Source organism: Coloeus monedula (assembly GCF_965178545.1).
Source record: "Coloeus monedula genome assembly, chromosome: 5".
In the NCBI taxonomy this organism is placed as follows: Eukaryota; Metazoa; Chordata; class Aves; order Passeriformes; family Corvidae; genus Coloeus; species Coloeus monedula.
This window is the reverse complement of record NC_138785.1, coordinates 72,720,619-72,745,292: the sequence shown is the minus strand read 5'-3', so window position 1 is coordinate 72,745,292 and position 24,674 is coordinate 72,720,619. Positions and strand designations below refer to the sequence as shown.

The following is a 24,674-nucleotide window of genomic DNA, read 5'->3' as shown; positions in this document are numbered from 1 at the left end:
GGTCGCTGATGCAGCTCTTGGCCTGCTGTCAGCGCGGAGCTGCTGAACGGAGCAGTGGTATTTCAAAGACAGATAAGGAGACTCTGCAGGCTGCATCCACGCTCATCTCTGCTTGGACATGCAATTCCTTCTGTTCTGTTTCATGGGCGTTTGCAGAACTGCATCAAAATTCAGGCTGAGCGGTGCCTTGTCCAGCTGAATGTGGGACACCTCCAAGGGAAGCAATGTCCCCAGCCCCTCTGGGCTCGTGGTCTAGCATTTCACCATCCTCACAGTGAAAACATTGTTCCTTGCCTCTCAGGATGGAATTGCCCTTGCCGCAAATCCCTGTTGCTTCTCATCCTTTTATCACACCCCTCTGAGGGGAGTCAGGCTCTCCACTCTCTATAATCTTAATTTATGAAGCTGAAAAAGAAATTAGATGTCACAAGGCAAGACCACAACTGGCCAATTGTTTGTATGCAAGACTGAAAGATGGACAGACACAGGAAGTGTGGAGAAGTCTGCCACCACTAGGGCAGGGAGCACGAGGACCTGGGCTTGTCACTGCAGAAGTCTGAAAGGGAGATGAATACAGGCAGATGAACATCAGCCCTTGGGTTACACCAAGGTGCTGTTGTGACACAGACACATGTTTTGCTGATAACAAGGTTATCAGAAGCCAGGATCCATCCCCTGGCCAATCCCACCACATACTCAGGAGCACAGAGGGAAGGCAGAGGCAAAGGGATGCTGAGAGCGGTGGGGAAAAGCCTTTAGAGGAGGGGAGGCTTTGCCCCAAAGACAACAGGCACCCCACAGTTTAGTCGCCAGCCAAGCCAAAATAAAAGTGCTTTCTTCTGTGCTGCATCCAGAAAGAGAAATGCAGCCCATGACTCAAGCTGCTCGTGCCAAAACCAGGATGTGAAATGGTGAGCAACGTTCCTGTTAAGCAGAGTCTGCAATCCAACTGAGCACCCTGGATTTATGGGAGTTGGCTGGAAAGGTGGATTTTTGTAGCTAAAAGCCTCCCCTCATGCAGCAAACCCTCAGACAGCTGCAAGTCCCCGTGGTCCCTGGGGACAACCTGAGGGAGGTACTGCTTGGGCACAAGTGCTCCCCTTTTCTTCACCTGCAGCAAAGAAACCAAATTCCATTTTGGCATCTCTGGTTTTCTTTCCCCTTCGTGCTGGTGGATTTTTGGAGACAGGAGAACAGTTCTTTGTTAGTTTGTGCTGGAAATCCTGATCATCCAGGTCTTGGTCACTGCTCGGGTGTTGTCAGCTGAGTCACAGACTTTGAGGGACATTTATTACAAACGGAGCTGACGCCCGGAGAAAGAGATAGGATTGTAATTAAATGGGGTTTAATGGAAACATGGAAGGGACAGGTGAAATTAAAGCGGGGCTGCAGTGACCGGCTTCTTAACTAACGACTTGCAAATTGGTAACAATTTACATTTTGAAAAGATACAGGAAACTCATTAAGGCTCTAGACAAACAGCTCGATGGGCATGAGCAGAGAGGACAGAGCTCTGCAGTGGGAGCAGCTCTGAGTGACAAAGAGCCAAAACAGCAGCGACCTCTGAACGTTTCCACCACTCCTGTATCTGTGATGGCTGCCCTCCCCAGGAGTGACTTTAGGAAGAAAAGTATTTTAATCTTTGATTTTCAGCTACAAAATGCCAGAGGAGTAGCCTGCTCAGTGCTGGGACCATGCTCAGATAATACAGCTGGAGCTAAGTCTTGGAAAAGACCTCCAAGATCAAGTCCAACTTTTGGCCCATCACCACCTTGTCAACCAGCCCAGAGCAGTGAGTGTCACCTCCAAATGTTCCTTGAACACCTCCAGGGATGGGGACTCCAACAGGTCTTTTCTATGAATGTGCCCATTCCCAGGAAACACTGGTTAAGAGTCATATGGAATAGTTTATAGTCCAAACAGATGAAGAAAAAGATTGTAGATGGATAGCTGGAAAGACATTCACAGATGCAGGTACAGCCACACAAGGTGTGGTCAGGGACATCCAAAACCACCACCTGTGTGGCTGCACTGTTCACCAGAGCCTTTGAAAAGTTTGGGTTCTGTGCCCACAGGAAGGAAAGCATCTGAATTTCAGTCGCAGGGATTTCACTTCACCACTATTTTTTCCTTTAATCCCCTGTTAGCACAACAATCTTGATCTTCAAATATTTTTGAAGACCTACTCAAAGAAATCCTTAGCCTGGCTGAATTTCTTTTAGACTGATATCTTTACTAGCATTATTTGTTTCAAATCCTCCCCCAGCTTTTAAGGCAAAAGAGGCCTTTATCTGATCAAGTCTCACTCTCTGCAGCTCTCAGACATCCTGGCCCAGAAGCAGCTGTAGCTGAACTAGACCAGACACTCAAACCTTCAGAGCAGAAATGAGCTGCCATGAAACACAACACAGAGGGAATCACCTCACAATGATTTCAAGCCTTCAAATTTTCATGCATTTCTTAATTTTGTAATGTTGTTTTCAAGAACTGGGATTCTATTTCGATTATGACCATTACTTGCATTTAAATTTCACTGTTCAAGGTAGATTTGGAAGGTATCTCAAGCAACAATAAACCATCTTACTTCTCCTGAAACCAATGACACAAGTAGAGCAGGGAGAAGGAAGCAGCAGGGCCTCAACAGACCAAGACAGAAGCTTCTTCAGAGGCTTTGGGGAGGTGCTGAGCTCCAGATGGTGCAGGAAGGTCCTGGGTGGAGCTCACTACCCTGCAATTATAGAATACACCACCAGCAGCTCTTTGGCACCCTGATGCAGACACTTCCCAGAGTGTGATCCTGCAATCCAGAGCGCTTCCTGGAAGGTGCTGTGTTCCACTGGCACAAAGGAGTGACACAGAAACGCTCCCCTCCATCAGCACATTTAGAGAGGAGTTGGAAGAATAGCCGAGGTCCACATCCAAGTGCGAGGGAGGCAGCACTTGTAGCGTTTCTCCGTGTAAATAAATTCTCCTGCACGAAGGTTGCATCCCTGCTGGAAAATAAGGCGTGTCCAGGCACTGGGAAGTACATCCATGGGAGAAAATTGTTAGAAAGTCCCGCTGCACAAACTTGGGTGCCAAGCTACATTTTCCTAGATAATTCCCGGTTCAAGGCACAGAGCAGTCCAGGAACACCTCCCAGCAGGCATTTTGCATCCAGCCACTCTCTCCTGGAAGGCGAGGCAAGCTGACAAGTGTGGAAGAGGGCGTTTTGTGCCAGTTGGCCCCAGGGCCCGGGATACACCGAGTTCCTGGATGCACTTTAGTTTATTAGCACGGAATTGCCTCTCCTCAGAGCCTCATTAGCGGCCATCGATACCTGACGGCCCCGCGCGTCACCGGATCAAAGCCTCGGGGCTGCTCTGCCAGCTGGGCGAGTTCTCCCGGCTGCTACGAAGAAGGGACGAGCGCTCACACGTGGATGTGCCTCCTGCCCGGCAGGGATTTAAATTTAAAGGGAGTTTAAGTGTAGAGGTGGAACTGCGGGGTGGTTTAGTGGGGCTTTGGCAGTGGGGGAATGGTTGGACTTGATGATCCAAGAGGGCTTTTCTCACCTCAATGATTCTGTGATTTTATATAATTTCTATATACAGTGAGGTGTTTGAGAGGGGAATGTACTATTTGACCTTTTGTTAAAATAAAGAATAAATTGAAAAGATAGCTATTTTCCCCCAAAACTGCCTGTACTGGGACCAGGTGCTGCCCCCACGCTGGGTGAGGAAATTCCATAGGTCGGCATAAATACTGGATTGTTGTGATACAGGATTTCCAACTGCTGAGACAAGGAGAAACGCTTTTAAACTAAATGAGGGCAGATTTAGATTGGATATTATGGAAGAAATTCTTCCCTGTGAGGGTGGGGAGGTCCTGGCACAGCTTTCCCAGAGAAGCTGTGGCTGCCCCTGGATCCCTGGAAGTGTCCAAGGCCAGGTTGGATGGGGCTTGGAGCAACCTGGGACAGTGGAAGGCGTCCCTGCCCATGGCAGGGGGTGGAATGAGATGGTCTCTGAGGTTCCTCCCAACCTATATCATTCCATGATATTCTTGCAGTATTTGCATGACTGAGTGGAACAAGTCACGCTCCAGCAGCAGTCACCAAACTCCATCACCACCCACAGCTCATCAACAGCCTTCACACATTCTCCCAGTGTCCTGGTAGAAAGCCAGCCTCAAAATCCTCTGGAATTTACATGGCTATTAAAGAAACCAGAGGGATTTTTCCAGACCTAATTTAGGAAAAATATAAAAAGGTTTCTGTAAAACACAACCCAAGGGATGTCAAATATTCCAGAAGACTGGTGTCCTATCAAACTGACCTAAGCATCCCTTGCTCCGTCCTTCCTCGGGAGTTTAAGCTCAGTTTCTACACGGGGCATTGGTGACACCTACAGGAAAAACTCCTCTGCTCCCTCTGCAGCCCAGAGAGGAGCGGGTGACATCCCATCGTTAACATCATCTCCTTATAAAGGCTGTAGGGACCATGCAGGGAAATAAAGCACTCGGCACTGGAACAAGTGTGTGCTGCCTGCAGGGCTGGGACACAAACAGGGGCTGGGAACCTCCAGCTTCCCCACATCTGCTTTAGCCAAAACTGAACATGAGCGAGTGCTGGGGGTGGATGAGAAGCTCACACGGCCCAGCCAGATCCCTCCGTGCCCTGGACTGATCCCCCAGCGTGGGCAGCAGGGGAGGGGGGATTCTGCCCCTGTGCCCTGCTCAAGTGGGACTCCCCCTGCAGAGCTGCCCCAGCCCTGGCGTCCAGCATAAGGAGGCCAGAGGAGGCCACGGAGCTGCTCCAAGGGCTGGAGCCCCTCTGCTCTGGAGCCAGGCTGGGAGAGCTGGGAATGTTCACCTGGAGAAGAGAAGGCTCCGGGGAGAGCTGCGAGCCCCTTGCAGGGCCTGAAGGGACTCCAGGAGAGCTGCAGAGGGACTGGGGCCAAGGCATGGAGGGACAGGACAAGAGGGAATGGCTTCCCACTGCCAGAGGGCAGGGTTAGATGGGATATTGGGAAGAAATTCTTCCCTGTGAGGGTGGGGAGGGGCTGGCACAGGGTACCCAAGGAATGGTGGCTGCCCCTGGATCCCTTAAGTGTCCAAGGCCAGGCTGGACGGGGCTTGGAGCAACCTGGGATAGAGGAAGGTGTCCCTGCCTATGGCAGGGCATGGAATGAGATGGGCTTTAAGGCTCCTTCTAACCCAAACCATTCTACAATTCTATGAATGATTCCCAAAATAAGATCTGAAAGACTATTACAAAAATAAAACTTTGACATGAAACACTCAGGCTGTAGTTCAGTTCCTTTTTGAGGACTTCCCACCATGTTGCTGGTTCTACATTGCTAAAATTCAGCAAATCCCTCAGCAGAAGCTGCTTTTCATGTGCTGCCAGATCTGAACTCATCTCGAGCTCGTGACAGGGACACAGGCAGCTGTGGAGGCCACAGCAATGACTAATTAGCTAAAACAGTGCTTTTGATCACCTTTAGATGTCCCATAGCCTCTAATTTGCATTTTCAATTTATTAAAACACTTCCCACACCAAGAGTGCTTTAAAAAGCCATACTGAAGGCATTTCTGAAGCAAGAAATGATCAGCCAGAACTTCACAACTACAAAGCCAGTGAAAATGGGTAGAGCTTAAAACACTTCCCTTCCTCCCAGGATTGGGGCAGAGCCTGACAAACAGCTTCAGATCTAACAGTGGGTGACCATCCAAAGAGGGGAAATTTGTTCTCCATCTCTAGTGCAAGTTACTGCATCTTTTTGGGCTGAGACTTGTCCTGATCTAAAACCGAATCCAGAAAAAAATAAAGAATGAATTAGTTGCCTGCTCTGTCCTGTTGCATGGAGCACTGCTGCCTGCACAAGGGAGAGACAGAAGACAAAAATCCTCATTCGGCTGGACACCAGCATCAGGCCAGCCTGAAACATTATCTGCAGCCAAAGCCCGCCCACCCGTCCTGGCTCTGTACACAAAAATGCAAACCCGAGTTTTAAACAAATCACGCAGAACCAAAGACCTCCAAGGTCATCACGTCCAACCTGCGAGTGATCCCCACCTTGTCACCAGCCCAGAGCACTGTGTGCCCCGTCCAGGCGTTCCTTGGACACCTCCAGGGATGGAGACTCCACCACCTCCCTGGGCAGCCACTTCCAGTGCCTGACCACCCCTTCCGTGAAGAAATTCCTGCTGGTGTCCGACCTGACCGTCCCTGACACAATCTGAGGCCGTTCCCTCTCCTCCTGTCCCTGTTCCCTGGGAGCAGAGCCCGACCCTCCCGGCTGCCCCCTCCTGTTAGGGACTTGTGCAGAGCCAGAAATTGCCCCCGAGCCTCCTTTTTCTGCCAGCTGGGAGCCCTCTTTGAGTAGCTTTGTTTCCTCCGTTTTTACCAAGTTAAGCCAGATGACTGCATCAGACAGCTGGTTTTGGGCCAGCTCAATGTCAGCCCGCCTAATTTTGCCAGGGGCACGTTTGGTTCAGACCAAGTCAGGACATAGCTCCTGACACGCTGGTGAGCCAGGCAGCTCCAGCTTCATCCCATTCCCAGAGACCTAAAAGGCAGAAGACAGAAATTACTCGGAGGTGTAACTTAAGTTTCACCATTGCCAGGGACACCCCGACAGCTGTCAAGGCCTGCCTGCGGTGGAGCCGGTGCGGGGTCACGGCTGACGATGTGCCCAGCCTGGGCCCACCCGCCGTGTGTGGACGGACGCGTCACCAGCCGCCCGCAGCACCCGTGCCCTGCGGCCAGGCCCGCGGGCGCCGCGCTCACGCCTGGTTTTGGCTCAGAGTTTTTAATTTCTCTTTTAACTCCGGCTTTAATTCCGCCTTTAATTCCTTTTTCCGCGCCCTCCCTCAACGCCCGCCTCAGGGACACGCCAAGACCCTTCCCGCGGGCTGCCCGTACCGCGCCTGCCCGAGCGCAGCGCGCCCGCACGCGCCGCGCCGCCACAGGCACCCCGCGGGGCAGCCCGCGCGCGGGGGGCCTTGCGGCAGGGGAAGGGGATGGGGCGTACCAAGGGTGATGTGGGCGGGGCCGCCGCTGCGGGATGGACGCGGTTCTGCTCGCCGCCGCTGCCGTGCTGCTCGCCGTCCTTCTCTTCTTCGCCACCCGCCTCCGCGGCCAAGCCAGGGCAGGTGGGTCGCGGAGCCGAACGGACTGGCCGGGCCTCCCTCGCCCCCCCGCGGCCCGTTCCGGTGGGCGCGGCCCTGCTCTCAACCGGGTCCGCACGCGCGGGGGGGTTGGGGGGGGCGCGTTTTTGAGCAGCCGCCAGGGGGCGCCGTGCCTCGGGCGGCCCCCGAGGGGGACCCGCCATGTTGGGGGGAAGCGCGGATTTTGGGACGTCCCGAGGGGTTTTGGGGTGTCCCGGGGAGGGTTCCGGGGGTGTCCCGGGGTCTTAATCCTGCCCTCCGTCCGGGTTGCCCCGCAGGCCGTGGGGTGGGAGCGCTGAGGCCTGGTGCCGCTGGTGCGGGGGGCTGGGGGTTCCCGGCCTGAGGCGGCCGCAGGGTGAGGGACGCCGGGTTCGGAAGTCTGAGTTCTCTCTCGGGGGTTTTCTCAGGGGCTCTGGGACTGGGAAGGTGTCCCTGAGGTTCCTGCAAACGGGGAGGGGAATGGAGAACAGGTCCAGAGAGTCGGTGTCAGGGGCACAGTGTGTAGTGGGAGGCCTGTCACTGGTGGTGTCCTCCAGGGTTCTGTACTGAGTCCAGTGTTTGTAACTTGTTCAGCAGTGACTCTGACAAAGGAGTTGATTCTCCTTGAATAAGTTCGCTGATGGTACAAAACAAGGAATGGCCGATGCCTCAGAGGGTTGTGCAGCCCTTCTGAGGCACCTCGAAGGGCCGGAGAGAAGATCCGAGAAAAACCTTCTGAAATTAAGCACAGACAAGTTCAGGGTCTTGCACGGGCGCAGGAACAACCCTGAGCACTGACAGAGACTGGGGTCTGCTTTCATGGGAAGGACGTGGCTGTTCTGGTGGACAACGAGCTGTCCCTGAGGCAGCAGTGTTTCCTTGTGCCAGGAAGGCCAGGGGGATCCTGGGGTGCATCAGGAAGAGCATTTCCAGCAGGTCAGGGGGTGATCCTGCCCCTCTGCTCAGCACCTGGGGGTGCTGTGTCCAGCTCTGGGCTCCTCAGGATAGGAGGGACCTGGAGTGGCTCCAGCAGAGGCTGTGAGGATGATGGAGAGGCTGCAGCATTTCCTGATGAGGAAAGGCTGAGGGAACCGAGGCTGTTCAACCTGGAGAAGAGACAACTGAGAGGGGACTTCATCCATGTCTGTCAGTATCTGCAGGGAGGGCTCCAGGCATGGCCCAGGCTCTGCTCCCTGGGGCCCAGCAATGGCACAACAGAAACAGGCAGGAACTGATCCCAGGAAGCTCCACCTGAACATGAGGAAGAATTTCTTTACTGAGAGCGCTGGAAACGATTGCCCAGAGAGGGAGGGTGTGGAGTCTCCCCCATTGGAGATATTCCAGAGCCATCTGGATTCAATCCTGAGCCATGTCCCACTTCTCCACCTCTCCCAGTGCTGGCCATGGCAGTTCAGGTGTTGTGGGAAGCAGGTGGATGATGCAGCACTTCCAGCCCTGTGTCACTGCTGACCAGTGTTAGATCAGAGAATCATCTGGGTTGGAAAAAACCTTTAAAATCACCGAGTCCAACCATAATCAGCACTGCCAATTCCACTGTGCTGGAAGTGGCCTTGTGTGGGTGGGAGCTGAGTGTTGTGGGAAGGAGTCAGATGTGGCTGTGAACTCGCTGACCTGGTTGTGTTCTCACAGTGGAAGGAGCGAGGTTGTTTGGCTGCCAGGTGTCACATTAAGATGTTTAGTCAGGACAAACTCTGAACTCCTGGTCAATACCTCCACAGATTTTGGGGATGTGGGGTGTTTGGGGTTAGAATTTGTATTATTTTTCTTGTGGGGGAGTAGCTTTGATAATTTTTAATGAAGAGGAAAATAACCCCACACCTTTATTATAAACACAGTCACTTAGTGCAACACTGCTGGTAAGGAATCTGTGTCAAAAGCAGGTTTTGCTGATAATAATTAAATTTTCCAACACATTTCTCACACACCTCTGCTTCCACAAACCTGGTCTAAATCTTTCTCTTGGAAAGGTTTGGAAACTGATGTCATTTCATTAGATTCTTGTGAATGAAGAGGTGAACTTCTGGTAAAAGTGAGGGATGCATGTCCTGGAAAAACCTTATCATTTCCTGAGCTTGACTCCTGTCATGATTTAAATAAATCAGGGGCTGTGGGGCTGGGGAGGATTTATTTTCTCTTTAAGCATTCAAAGTTCTAAATTGAAGCCGAAGCATTTGTTTTAAATAGTGGGAATTATTTTTTTAAGAAAGTTTTAATACTGATTTTGAGTACGTTGGTTGAAGTTAATTTACATTCAGGATAATTTAATCATGTTGAAGCCGTTTATTGTGGCAACTTTTTGACATTTCCAAATTGATCTTGCTTTTTTTACTGTGGTTTCAAGATATTTTTTACTTTAATATATTGGTTTCTGTCATGATAAAGCCCTTCACAGGATTTCAGCTGCTGAGGATGACTTTGTTCTCTGTACACAACAGAAATTATTTTTCAGAACCACTGGGACTGTGGTGTGTTTAATAGCTACAAAATTTAGTTTTAAGCAGGAATTTGCTTTCCTATTCAATTTTCTTAGGTGGAAAATGGAATCTGCCACAATTCTGCCAATAAATCTGTGTTGCCACAAGGAAAGGACTTGAAACCAGGGACATTTGTCTTAAAGAAGTGGTGGGAGATCTCACGTTTCCTCATAAACATGCAGGGATTGGGGCAGCAGCTTCCTTTCATGTTTTCTCTTGGAAATTGCTTTTTAAAAATGTTCAAGACTTGCATGCTTTAGGGAGCTAAGGATCAGGAGAGGTAAATCCTGTACCTTTGTAGTCCTTAGAAAGGTCACTTGGAGCAGCACAGTGTTTCCAGCAGGATCATGCCTGGACTTGTTCTGCTGAAAATGAAAAAAAGATAGTATTTTTGGTTTTTCTTGTGGTTGCCACATCTCTTTGTGATAAACTGCACTGGGCTAAAGCACCTTGCTGGGAGGCTTCCACCTGTTACATTTTGAATCCCTTTCTGAATTTCACAGGTTTTGCATGGAGGCAGAAGGTGCTGGATGGTGCCACCAGCGTGGTGGGAAGTGCCACCACGTGTGAGGGTGCAGCAGGTGGAGCTCTGTCCCTTTCTGAACACCCTCCAGACCTGCCAGCCCAGGTGTCACCTGCTTGTCTGATGGAACTGAGAGGAAGGGGCTGTCATAGGCAGGGGGTTCCTTCTCAAGAAAAGCAGCTTTGCTGTAAGCAGAAGTTTGCACGATTTTGTGAAGGGGCAGATTTCTACCTGGAGAGTGTAAAACCAGGTCCTGATCTGGGCTCTGAAAGATTCCATGGTGTTTTTTGCAGTGGTGCTTCACGTCCAGTTCAGGAAATATTTCTGCTTTCAGAGCACAGTTCGGTTCTCTCTCCCTTTGGGAAGCAGACACAACCAGAGTCTCCAAGCTGCTGCTGTGCCCTGGCTGACAAGTCAGCTGAAATAATCTCTTGACTGCACTGATGCTTCCTGAACACCGAGGTGGAGCTGCTGTGCCCAGCACAGAGCTGTTCCTGGGCTTTGGGGGCTGAGTCAGACCCTGGACAACACAGCTTAAAATACAAACTGAGCCCATGTCCATTCCCCAGACAGCTGATGAGTGTTTTGTTTGTATTACCTGCTAATTTGAGGGGTTTATCTCATTAATTTAGGCTGGCCTGCCATTCTGCAAAGCTTGTGGATCACTTGTCTCACCTCTTTAATGCTGGCCATTAATTTTCACTCAGATGGCTCTGGATCAAGGCTAATTAGTGCTTGTGTGACTAATCTCTGCATGATCTGACTAGCCTGGGGTGCCACTTCTGAGACCTCTGCAGCTACAGGAAAATGAAGAGATGTGTTGAGATAAGTGCAGCAGCCAAACCCTGCCCTGTGCTGCAGGAGGGGGTGAAAAAAAACCCCAGCAGGGACAGACCCCAGAGCAAATCATTCTTGAGCTCAGATCTGATGGTCAGTCCAGTTCCAAGAAAAAGCAAAAGTGATTTTTAAGTGTGTCCTCTATGCTGTGGAGCCTTCCTTCTGTGTGCCATCAGTGGCATGGGGGGAGAGAGAGCACAGCTTAACTTTCAGCGTTCTGCAGCAAAGGCTGTGTCTGGAGTCACGTCGGCAAATCCCTGACCCCTGAGGGACCAGGTCCAGGTGTGTTACAGCAGAGCAAACGAGGGTTTGCTCTTCCTCCTGAGAAGGACAGGAAGAAATGCGATGAGTAATATTCATGTTTTCCAAATGACTGCCCAGCTGAGTGCCTGGCAAACAGAAGCTGTAGAATGCTCAAGTCAGAAAGGATGGAGAAGCTCTCTAAGATCATCCAGTACCAACCATTCCCCCAGCACTGCCCAGGCCACCACTGACCCATGTCCCCACATGGCTTTTAAATCCTTCCAAGGATGAGGACTCCAACACTGCCCTGGGCAGCTGTGCCAGGGCTGGGCAACCCTCTTGGTGAAGAAATTTTCATTGATATCCAACCTAAACCTCCCTGGCTCAGCCTGAGGCCGTTTCCTCTCCTCCTGTCCCTGTTCCCTGCAAGCAGAGCCCGACCCCCCCAGCTGCCCCCTCCTGTCAGGGACTTGTGCAGAGCCACAAGGTCCCCCCTGAGCCTCCTTTGCTCCAGCCTGAGCCCCTTTCCCAGCTCTTTCAGCCTCTCCTGGTGCTCCAGACCCTTCCCCAGCTCTGTTCCCTTGTCTGGACACGCTCCAGCCCCTCAGAGTCTTTCTGTGAGGGGCTCAGAGCTGCCCTCAGGACTGGAGGTGCCCCAGCAGTGCCAGCACAGGGGACGGGCACTGCCCTGGCCCTGCTGCCACACCAGTGCTGGCACAAGCCAGGTGCCACTGGCTCATGTTCAGCCAGCTGTGTGCTGCTGAAAAAGAAACTGCAGTCAGGAAAAATATTTTAGGGACTGGAAGGAAGAAAAAAGCTTCATTAAAACATTTGTTTTCCTACTAAATGACAGTCCATAGTGGCTGGGTGTCTTCTGCTGTTAATGTGGATGTTGTGGAGATGTGACAGATACTCTCCAACAAGTGCTTTGTGTGTTTGACTGTGATATGGGTCAGGTTTGGTGGGGTTTACTGCATCCTGAGCCCACTCTACGCTGGTCACCTTGAGGAATTACTGAGTCTCCTGTAGAGAATTTAATGGAGAAGAGAGCTTCGTTCATACATTTTTATCTGTGAGGGTTGAGCTCCTTGGTTTGAAATAAATGCATGACTTATAAATAGATTCCTCTTTCATAAAATGCAAAGCAGTCTCTGTTTCACAGGACAACAGGAACCAAAACCAGAATGAATGAGTGCTGGAACTGCACAGCTCATCTGCTGGGCAGGAGCATCTTTGGAATTACTGAGGGACAGTGAAGCTTGCCAGGTGGAAGGATGCTGAGGTTTGAATTGCAGCCTATCTCAAGAACTTAGGAAGAGAAATATAGCATTTGTATAAAAAGCTTTTTGCAGTTTTTGGCATTTATCAGTGTCCAAGAAGGGATCTGCTGCTCTGCCTCTGCAGGAAAATGTTTCCTGTAGCATTCCAAACAAGCATTATCATGCCATGAATAGCACTGGGCAAGCCTTGAAGCGGAATGATGGCGTCTGGAGCTTGCACTCGGTGCTTTCTCACAGCCCTGTTTTGTCTGCAGAGGTGGATGGGACCGGGAGGGTGACAGCAGTGTGACAGTTCAGTGACTCACTTCCAAATGTCACGGCGTGCTGGGGCTGGAGTTTGTGGGGGGCCTGTGACATCTCTGCTGCAGCAGCCTGAGCTGCTGAGGGCTCTGCTGGCCAAACCCTGCCCCAGGTGGCTCTGCTCTGCAGTCCTCCTGAGCTGGGGGCTGCAGCTGTGTCCTTATCAGTCCCAAAGTCGGTGCTTTGAAGACTGAGATTACTGAGGTGAGCTGCAGGCACACCTTTGGCCGCTGCATAGATTCAGTCATAATGAACCTCATTTTCTGATCAGAGATATGCTAATAGGAGTTTTTTTAGGAAGGCATTGTTTGGATCAGGGGATGCTGGAGACTTGGCACGGTGTGCAAAGCGTTTTGTGCTCCTGCTGGGACACATCATAATGCAGCAGATCACAAAATAAATGTGTCCTGAGTTGAAGTAAGTGAGTAGTTCTTACTGCACTTTTCCATGAGACTATTTGAATATTTGCCTGAATTAAGGCTTCAGAGTTCATACTTTGCAGGATGGAGCAGGTAACATTGTACACAATATTGATTAGGCTTATCAACGGAATATGCAAAGCAGGTATCAAGCATGATGATATTTTACCATTATCTGATTTTTTTTTTTTGCATGACTGCCGTAGTTAATAGCAACAGGAGGCCTCAAAAAAAAAATCTGACCGTTTTCTCTGGACAATTTCTGGAATGAACCCACTGGTCAGTTCTGTCCTCCCAGCTGCTCCTGTTAGGATATTCTTCATTTGCCAGATCTTAATTAGTGACTGCAGCATATGCCAAGAGGATGGCAGTGAGAGCTGCAGTGACCCTTGGTGTCCTGTGTGTACCTACCTGTGTTTTGGGGAGTTGGAATGAATGAAGTTACCCTGTAACTGTGTTTATTTCAGCTGTAATTTGTGATCCTTGTTTGCTCTTCAGGTTTTGTTTTGTGTGTAATGATTTACATATTCCTCTCTGAAACATTCATACTCCGAGTTTTCAGTCAGACGAACCTAAGTTACACAAGTACGAAATAAAAATAAATCTGAATACTTTAGAAAGAAAAATGCCCTTTTGGATCCTTGCTGTTTGATAACTCAGAACTGGAGGCAGAAGGGAAAGTCAGATTTAATAGGAATATTTTATTTCCTTCTTGCAGCTGACGAGGAGCACCAGCAGAATGTGGCAGCAGCAGCAGGGGCCAGGCCCCGGCCCCACGGGGAGGAACGAGGAGAGGGGATGCCCAGGCGCCGCAGGAACATGGGGAACAGGCTGATGGCCCAGAGGAGAGCCCAGCAGGCAGAGGAGTGGCTGGAAGGTAACACCGGCTTCAGCTCGTCTTGCAAACACTGAAACAAACCTTCACAGCAGAGGCTGAGGTTGGGGAAGGGGTGCAGCTGCCTCCTGGAGGAAGTTGTTGAGTTTTTCTGATGGATTAGTTACAGTTTGACTATAATCTGTCTTCTCTCCCTACTTCATCCCCTTTCTCGAAATACTCCTTACATTTAACCTCTGCCTCCTCCTGAGGTGAATCCTGGCTATTTGTGGTGCCACTCTTCCCCTCCTTCCTAAAATCTGCCTTTTGTATTTCTTGCTCAGCCATGCAGGGAATTAAATTAAATTTGGGAAAACAGAATCCACACCTTGCACTGAATAACAAGCTGTAGTAAAATACTGATTTCCTGCAAATTGGTGGGAAGCATTAATTCCCTAATGTAATGTCTGCAAAATGTGGAGTTGTCTCTCCGAGGAGCCATCCAGGTGGGTGATCAGGATCATTTAGATTACCTGGAGATCACCACAGACTGCAGCATTTTGCCAGCAGGTTGTTGGCAATTTACAGTTTGCAGCTACATTTCTGTGGTGTGGTTGTAGACAAAAATATGGTGATAAATAACGTCTTTCTACACCCTGTAAGTATAACTCCCTTTTCTGGTGAAGCTTCACACGTTATTATCTTTATTGCTGGAGAGATGATATCACCATGATTCACCCCCCTGGATTCTTTCTACTTTCAGATCGTGGGTGAAGTGTTCAGGCTTTCTGCTCAAGTGGGCTCTGCTGCACTTGAGTTTGCAGTGGAGATCAGGGTGTCTTTGTGGTGTGCAGGAGGTGCAAGCACTGAGCACACACCTCTGTGATGCCTTCATTAGGGACTATTTGCCCTTTGTTCAGCTCTTCTTGCCCTGCAGTTTGCAGAAAGCCTCACGTTGGCAGGTGAACGTGCTTTTCCAGCTAATTATGCTCAGCACTTTCACAGATGGAGAATGGACAGGTGTGAACTTTTCAACTTTGGTTATTTCTTCTCATGTGATAACATCCTGGAAAGAAAATGGAGTCTAAAAATATTTGGTTTTCAACTCCATACATCAAAAGTTTGAATGCTGAAGGCCGACAGCGAAGCTGTCAAAGCAAACGGCTCATCTTATCTTATCTTATCTTTGTCACTTTAGCAATAGAAGAATCTGTGTCATTGGGCTTTATAAATAATTCTTTTGCAGCTTTCTGTACATCACATGCAAGTGCTGCTGCTTTTGCATGAAGTTCCCTTTGAAATGACATGCCTCCTTTTATTTGTTTTCTCTAATTTCTTACCCAAATTAAAACGGCTTCTTGCTCTTTGCTTCTGTTTTGTGCTGCTTCTCTGGGTGGTTTTATTCGTATTTTGGGATGGTTTTTCCAAGTGGCTGAGCACAGGTGCACAGCAGCAACACCAAAGCCTTTGGAGACTGAGCACAGACTTGAGCAGAGGAGCTGTGGAGAGAAGCATCTGTCCCTGGTTCCCCAGCACTGAGGTGCCCGGTGACCAGTGGCCATTATTGATTGGGATTAGCCACCCTCTGTGCTGCAAATCCTTCAGCCTGGCCCTGAGCTACCTGTCTTACTGTGGGGTTTGGGTTTTCCCCTTACAAAATGATGTGTTACATGATTTAAAGCCCTCTCTGTGGACATGTGGCATAAGCCTGGAATCACTCTTGGATTTATCCTCTTTTTTTTGCATTTTCTCTGTGTCACTGCAGTGTAGAGCAGTTTTGCCTAATTGCTGCCTGCATTTGAACCAGCTGGAATAGCAAGTTCTCTCCACAGCAGAGTTTTGTGCTAAAGAATTCATTGACTCCATGGGAAGAGAGCCCAGTGCAGTGCAGGCAGTGCAGGACAGGGCTGAAGAGCAAAGTTATTTGGCAATTTAGACAGAAACGCCAAACCCAAGCCAGTCTGCTTTCTCCACTCTTATCTTGTAAATGCTCTGAAAACTTCTGAACATCTGCAACTGAAGCAGATTTTTTTTGTTTGTTTGTTTGAATGTGTTGCAATACTTTACTGGTAAGTTTCTGTTCCGTGCGTGGAATTTCCACTCTGGGCCTGTGCTGAACTTTGGGCGAAGCTGCTTGATCCTACTCTGTCGCTCTGATTCACTCCAATAAGTGATTTCTTCACCAACCCCTCACAGCAAGATACCAAGCACTGACCTCAGGAAGGGTGTGAGGATGCCCTGACCATCCCTGTGTCCCTGTAATAGTCACAGGGTGGAGTCAGGTGGGAAGTGCTGTTGCCACCCAAGAGTTCTGCCTGTTGGGAGCCAGTTCTGCTGACTCTAGGGAATGTCCCCAAAGCAGCACTTGCAGACTTTGGAGTTGTGGTTAGCACGAGGGTTTTCTGTTTTCCATCTAACAATCAGATTTCAATTCCAGAATGAGAAAGAAGCTTCAAGGGTAAAGTCGTAGGCCATGGTTTCTGCTGCCTGTGCTGAGCTGCTGCATTTTTGCCAGGACTCAGATCTCTCACAGAGTAATGGGGAAGGAAAAACAACCCCAAACCCTGGGCATGAAGATTGAAAACTTCTAATTGTCCCTTCTGTAGCTGAAATCTTACTTGCAGGTCTGGATAAGCAGTTATTTAATACGGACAGGGATAGTAAATGATTATTTTCAGTATTCAAATCCACACCCATTGCCAGTGGAGCTAAACCAAGTTGTAATTCTTCCTTCAGCTTGCTGGGGTAGGGAAAGACCTCTAAATTAATGATAGATTGTCACAGACAGAAAACAGCGCAGCACTAAATATCTTGACTTTCCTGCCAGAAGGAAAACCCAGACAGGTGCTGGGCTCCCGATTCCTGAGTTCCATGTGGGCTGTGCTGTGGGACGGGCCCAGTCAGGTGCCCACCCTGCCTCAGTTCACTGAGCTGTGTTTCTCAGTGGGGCTTGAGTGCTCCAGGGAGGTCACCTGTCAGGAGAACATCAGCACCTGCAAATACCCTCTGATAACCAAAGATTGCTGGGAGATGGTTCTCCTTGGTGACAAAGTAATTCTCAAAATGACTGAGACCCCTGAGCCGTTCCACCAGCGTGACTTTCAGGCTGGCTTTATGGCTGAAAAATGGTCTTGATTGCCTTAAATTGCTCAATTTAATTCCAGCCACAACAGTCCTGCCTTTCCTGCAGCCCTCTGCAATCTGGGTGACTTGTTAAAAAAAAGCCTCTGTGCTCTGCACATTGGAGCAGGGTGCTGCTCCTCTCCCTGTGGAAAAGGAGTCTGGAAGGAGAGTTGTGTATTCATGTGGTGAGGTTGAGATCCCAGCTAGCAGACTTAATTAACTCTGTGTGACTTAATTTAAATTGAACCCAGACAGAGGTGGCTTTGTGGACTGGCTACAGCCAAGATGAAATGCTGCAAGGCATAAATGGGTGAGGATTTCAGGCATTAATCATTTAGGGCAAGAGAGGCCAAGCTAAGCAGTGGGAAAAGGGGGTAAATTGGAGTTGGACTGAGGGTTGTTTGGGGCATGGGGTAGTGTAAATAAATAGCATTACCCATTTCTAATTTCAAATTCCTTTTATTTACCATCCAAGGAGGGTGTGCTTGGCTCTTGTTTTGCCTGACTGATGCTCTGAGTGCATCCACTTGAACCCTGCTCACCTCTGGGTGGACATAAGGGTGTTTTGTTGAGTGCTTTTACTTGGTTGCTGATCATGTGCAGAAAAAACACTTGTCCAGCTCTCAAACTGAGCTTGTCCCTCCAAACCTGCCCGTTGTCCTTGAACACGGCAAAGAGCTCAGAGGTGAAGAAGTTGCTTCTCTTGAGACTGCATTTTGGGGCAGAAAATGACCCATCCATCCCATATTTACATCAAAAATGTCGTTTCCTATGAAGTAACAGGAAACTCGTGAGGATGAAATAATGACAGGTACGGTTGGGTCATCTTGATCCTGCCGTGGTAAAAATGACAGGAGTGAGGATGTGAGGCAAATGTGTTTGCTTGGAGGACTGTTGGACATTATTTCTGACAGTGGCTTTGTAAAAACATGCAGGGAGGGAGCCTGCCTGCCTTGGCACTCTGTGCAAGGGCTTTGTGGAGAGGCAGAGGCACAGAGCCTGTCCCAGGCTTGGGAGTGGGACACAGGTCTTGCAGTCTGAGTTTTCTGTCACTTGGAGGGATGTCTGGGCTAAAACTTGCTGCTGTTGATGTGAGGGAGAGAGAAACTCGTGAGTGTAACTGCCCTAAATCATGGTGTGGTGAGCAAGAAATAGACTTGTCTAAGAAATGACAGCACTTTCCAAAGTGTCCAACACAACAGGGACCACTGGGCAGCGCACTGGGCCTGGCGGGGGTGTGGGTGAAGAGAAGAGGCAAAAGGGAGGCACGTGCCAGAAGAGCCTCAGCAGCCCAGTCCTTTTCCAGGGAGTACTTTTGAGGGTTTAATTTTGAAAGACACTCATTTTCACATCCTCAAAATGACCTCTCTGACTTGTTGCAAAAAGCGTTGCCGAAAAATGGGACTTTGTGTGGATCGTTACGTTTTGCTTTGGTTTTTTAACAAACAGAAAGTAAGGGCTCCCTCAAAAATAATCTGGTTTTGGCAGGTTGCTTTTATTATTTACCCCAAACTGATACAAACTGTGGGCTCTCTACTTCTGGCAGCAACATAAAACTCCAAAAGGTTAAATATCCCAGCATCTGCATGGCTTTTCTCTGAGCTTTTAGCATTGTACATCTGAGCACAGGTGTTGGAATCTCCACTACAGTGAACATCTGGTTAAATTATTTTACTTCCACAGCATCAGTAATGATAAATCCAACAGCTTTTGACAGTCTGAGTGCTTGAGCTTGTAAAATAAAACATGATAAAGAAAAGTTAATGAGTGCAACTTAAATGAAATCATAATTTCCTCTCTTGCATGGCAAGACTTGGAGATCAGAATCTCACATTTTTCTTTGTGTTAATCACTATTGAGAAAGAAAGCACAAAAGAAAGAATGTTTTTAAAGTTTTTAAAATTATAATAATTGGGCATTTTAAAATGCCCTTTATTGCTTTGTGTAGCATTTAAGATCAGCATTCAGATCTTGCAGCTAAAAAAAAATCTTGTATGAGTGTTTTCTGCTGGTTTTGGGGGGAAAATAATATAAAAATAATTTTTCACCCCCATTGAGTGATGGATATTGTGCATAAGTTCAAGAAGAATGTGTTTGTGCTGAAATCTCTTAAAATAAGCACTTTTTCTGAGTGCTGAAAGATCTGGAAAATGTGTAAATTTAGAACCGGTGATGTGGTCCCACGCTGTTCTTGTGAAATGGAGCCGCGTTAATTGGCGTAGTAGTTGAAATTATTTTAATGCTTAATCAGTAGGAAAACCTTTCTAGTACAGTTAAACTTTGACTAATATCCCAACTAGTGAATCAAAAGTCAATTTTGACTTGGTACCACTCATCCCGTGAGTTTGGTGTTCTCGGAGTGCCCCCAGTGAGTGTCTGATCCAGTCCAGGCACAGACAGGGTGTGGAAAGGGGAGGTGTGTGGTTTCTCACTTCTGCCAAAGGGCTTCAGCTGAGAATAAACTTTACATTCTGCTCTAAAGGTCTGCTGTCCTTTGTGTCTGCTGCACTTTTCTGTCCTAAATGTGGCCTGCTTTTTGTGGCTTCAGATTAATAAACCAGTTTCTTGTTCAGGTTCTAAAGTGGATAGCTACCAAATTAAATTTAAAATTAAAAAACATAGAAATTAAGACTAGTTACTAGACTATAATTAATCCCACCACAGGGTCATGTTACTCAGGAATGGCCACACCTTCCCAGTGGCTGGTGTCACACATCTGCTGGATATTAATTACATGCTGTTAATAACATCTTCTGCTTTCAGGACGAACTTTTTTGCCTGGCATCTTCCCCCCCCTCTTTCTTTCACTCCTTTTGTTAGGTGCTGCATAAATAATAAATAAGGCAGCTGGCTGTGCCCCAAGGACTTTCTGTGAGTAACCACATGTGCAGCTCTCATTCTTTTTCATGGATGGGAATCCATTTGCTTCACCCAGAACTTAGAAATAAACAAGACAACTAGATCAGGTTGGATGGGGCTTGGAAAAACCTGGTCTAGTGGAAGGTGGGTGTGGCAGTGGGGTTGGAGTAAGATGATCTTTAAGGTCCTTTCCAATCCAAAGCATTCTGTGATTCTGGGATAACTGAAATACCTGATGCTGGTTGTTGATTTTGGAGGGTTTTGTCTGTTCTGTACACAGTACAGAATTCTGCTCAATTTCTGTCCTTACAGAGAACATCAGCACTCCAGCACTTTTTCTAATGGTACTGGCAAGCATTTTTAAAAAGAACTCTGTATATTTCAAGAAATTCAGACACCTGTGTGACTGATAACTATTGCCTGTTGTGCTGCCTCTCAGTATGTTCAAAATATTAAGGAAAAGCAGAGATCCCCTGAAGCCACCTCTCAGCTGGGCAGCTGAGCAACCCCACGTTTGTGTAAAGCAGGATATGTCTCACTGGTTGTGCTTTCTGACTCTCGAGATGGGAACTGGTGGGAATGCTGTGCAAGCTCTGGAAATCACAGAATGGGTGGGGTTGGAAGGAATCTTAAAGATCATCCAGTCTCACCTCCTGCCATGGGCAGGGACACCTTCCACTATCCCAGGTTGCTCCAAGCCCTGTCCAAGCTGGCCTTGGACACTTGCAGGGATCCAGGGGCAGCCCCAGCTTCTCTGGGCACCCTGTGCCAGGGCCTCAGCACTTTCACAGGGATGAATTCCTTCCCAGTATCCCATCTAACCCTGCCCTCTTTCAGTTTTAGTGATGTCAGTGTCGTGGGGTTTCCCAGCTGGGCACAAACAGAGGCTGCCCCAGCGCAGCACTTGGGGGATGCCAAACTGCTTTCACACACCATTAACTGGACATCTTGCATCACACCCAAGGCTCAGGGACAGATGGAGTGCAAGTTCCTATGGACTCACCCCCCATGGAGTCTCCAAGTGTTGTCACAGCCACGAGTGTGTGAGAAGTGATTGTTAAAAGCTGCTGAAACAATCAGTGCTTTATTAAAATGAAATAAAGAATTGCTGGCTGTGTGTGCAGCACCCTCCCTGCTTTTGGTGGAGCTATTCTGCTGTAACAACAAATTGATTCAGCAAATACTTTGACCATGTGTTTATGTTGCTGTCAGCATGTTCAGGTTTATTTAGTACATATTAGTTGCTGCCAGGTTTGTGCACTGGTGACCTTTCCAGCTCTGCTGAATCACGTGCTGTGTCTGCATCACCATCTCTATCTGTTGTTAGCTGTAACTCCATGCACTGGAGAAAGCTTGGAGGAAGTGGTGCTTAAGGGGTCACATCAGATACTTCAAACAGGAGGAAAGCAAATGCTGAACAACAAAGGCACATTTGATCCGGGACTGGAAAAAAAAGCTTTAAAAGCAAGCCTTCCTTAGATTTCTGCTTAACCTCTGGCTCAGGTAATCTTAATATAGATGAAATTTGAGAAGCCCTCAGGTGGAATAGTGTCATAGGTGGGGTTTTATACTTGAGGTGTTTGCAAGAAATAATTTTCTAAACAATTAATTTTGGAGTAATAACTGCCAGTGCTGGGTGTGCTCACTCATTGTGTTTGGAACTCCCCTTGATGCTGTATTTAAAATACAAATAAAGTTATTTTAAGCATCATTAAAATTACAGAAGCAACTGTGTCAGGTCTGAGTATCCCTCCTTGCTCTGTGTGGTGCAGGAAGGGGAACCCTTTTGATCATCTCAGTAATCAGACTCCAGGAATTCTCTGAAGCCCAACTCAGCAACCAGGCTCATCTTAATTCCATCTCCTGAAAACAGCTCAGTTATTTGAGAGCCACCTACACAGCTCTCAGATAGATTTATTTCTCATGATGTCTCGGTGGTTTAACCATAGTCCCATTCTGTGTCTTGGAATTAGTAAAACAAGAGTGTTTCCAACCTAATTCTGCATGTAAAAGAAGGGGGAGTGTCATTCCTCCATATGCTCCTTTCATAGCAGCTTTTTGGGTTCCCAAAAAAGGGGACCAGGTGCTCTGGAGAGAGCTCCCTCCAGAAAACATCCTGGCACCAGCCCTGCCAAATCTGTTGCAGTTTGGATCTGAAGTCAGCATCGAGCAGAACAGCACTGGGGATGCTCAAAGGATCAGTTATTTTACCCAAAAACGGGATCCGTGTGTGAGGCTCCTTCATTTTGATCCTGCCGTGACTGTGAATGTGTTGGGTGGTGTTTGTGCAGTGAGCTGAGGATTTCTCTTGGAGTGTTGAGGTCAGTCCCCAGCACTCTGGTGGGATCAAGGACTGATTTAGACCAGCAAATAAAGTGGCCAAATGTTCCTGAGCTTTGGGCAGGGAGGAAGTGGTTGCCTTTGAAAGCTCTTCTTCCTCAGCCCCTGAGCGAGCAGAAACCCTCATTTGCACAGCCTTTGAGCAAAACTCTTTCATATTTCCCTGCTGCAGAAATCACCTCTCTAAACAACCATTTGTCATACAACAGGCAGATATTTACATGTCGTTTTTTTGCAGGCAGACCCAAGATTTGCATTTCAAGGGTTTTTTTCCCCTCATCCACTGGTTAGTTCTGTCAGGCTAGAATCAGTGGATGAGGGGGGTGCCCCTGAATCCCACTTTTTCAAGGGATGTCTGCTGTGCAGAGGGTAACTGGGAAGAAAGTCTCTGCAGGCCAGTGTTGAGCAGATAAACAATGACAACCATTAGCACAATTTCTGTATCAGAGAAAGTCTCTCTTTTAATTGTGGAAAGCAAGAAATATTTATGAAAAGCATTCCTTCAAAGGATCAAGGAAATTTTTACTTCTGTCTTCACTTGAGTGTGTGTTTGCCTTGTTACTTCTGCTCTGTGGCTTTGGCAGTCGCCTGTGATTTTTTTTTTTCCTTTTTCCATCTAAAAGGTCTTGTCTGAAGTGCATGTGTGTCTCCTTTTCATCTGCTGCTGCTTTAGGCAGCACTGAAGTTTCTCCAAGGGACTTTTTTACAGATGATTTAAAATTTGTCATTTATGCCATGTTGCAGAGGAAGAGGATGCTGAGGAGGTGCCAGAATTTCAGGTGTCTGGGAAAATTGGAGCAAAGAAGCAGAGGAAACTAGAAGAGAAACAAGCCAGGAAAGCACAGAGAGAGGTGAGTATTTCCTGCCACGTATTGAGCAGAGCCTGAACAGCTCAGCAGAGAACTGGGGATGAGACAGCCCAGAAAGGCAATGGCAGTGTCATCACTAAATGGTTGTTTTATTTTAAAATTGTAAATTCAGCTTTTGCTGGCCCAAGAGGGCTATGGAAAACAGTGTCTTATTTTCTTTCCATTCAGACTTGTGGGGAGGAAGGGAGTTAAACTCTTGAATAGTTAAACTCTTGAATGCTCTTTCTTGGATGTTTCCACTGCCTTCAGCTTAATGTCGGCACTGTCTCCCCTTAAATACGCTCCAACCCCCCTGGTGGTGTTGTAACACCCTGGGCAGTTGTGAGGAGTGGTTCAGGTGCTCTCAGAGTGCAGAAATTTGGTTTGGTTTTATGTGCTTAGCCAGATTTATTGTTTTTACAGATTGGAGGATATGAAAAGCATTTTGCTTTTGTTAATTTCAGTGAGGCTTTTCAGCCTTCTGAGCTGTGCTTGTGGAAGGCAGCAGTTTGTGCATTAGGTCCTTGGAATTGTTCTATATATTTTTTGCAGACTCTGTATTGTTCTGTATGAACATTACTAAAGCTTGTGAAATCCCAGGTTGGGGATTTTAGTGTCACCTGAGGTTTAAATCCAGTGTAGTAGATGGAGCAGTTGGTAATAAACTTAATTATTGGTTAAATATAAACTTCCATTATGAACCTTTTCTCACTCAGTGCTTTCATGATTTTGTTGTTACTTTCCATACACATTGTATTTCATTTTCCTTTTTTTGTTGTGGAAAATCTGAGAAAAGTTGGATGAATGAAGTTGGATAAGCATCAGCTGGTGGAGTGAGGAATCTGTTTCATTTTAAAACACGCTGATTTTTATTTTCCCATGTAGACAGATGGGGCTTTTTCTTGGATGGGGCTTTTTCTCTGGAACACTCAAAGCCAAATCCTCCACTGGAATATTTTCTGCTTGTCCTCTTAATATATTTTCAAATTTAAGTATCCCAAAGAGCCTGAAAAAAAAAATCTTTAAAAAATACACTAAACACCCTTCTTATTTTTCCCTCATTTTGCAGCAATCTCTTTGGCTTAAAAACAAAAATAAAATTATTTCAAGAGACCATTTCAGCTTTTTCTGTAAGAGATTCTGCCCAGGTTAGTGATACATTTGAATGCATTTATTTTTACAGTTTGTATTCCAAGTCCTCTTTTTTTCTTCCTTGGAATCCATTCTAACTAAACTTCAAATGAGGAGAAATGGAATGCCATGACACAACATTGCTTAGTATCACTGTAGTAATAAGCTCATAAGCACATTCAAAGTTAAACTGTTACTGAGATATGGATAAGACAAGCGAGGAGGGTAATTTCTAAATTTACCACAATGTCGAGTGTGCTGAAGGGGAGGGGAAGTGAAATGAGAATGACTTTTTCTGATTATTCTTTTTGATGTTTCTTTCTGAGCAGGC

At 47.6% G+C, this 24,674-nt stretch overlaps 1 protein-coding gene across 1 annotated transcript in view; it reads left to right on the top strand.

Moving 5' to 3' along the window:
- Window positions 1–7,024: 7,024 nt before the first annotated feature.
- Window positions 7,025–24,674, top strand: part of DDRGK1 (DDRGK domain containing 1) — a gene marked incomplete at its 5' end in the record, with an annotated part of 34,197 nt that continues 16,547 nt past the window's right edge. Inside the window, 4 exon segments of the mRNA XM_082281298.1 lie at window positions 7,025–7,045; window positions 7,047–7,137; window positions 13,947–14,105; window positions 23,109–23,215. Coding sequence (XP_082137424.1) covers window positions 7,025–7,045; window positions 7,047–7,137; window positions 13,947–14,105; window positions 23,109–23,215 — 378 coding nt within the window.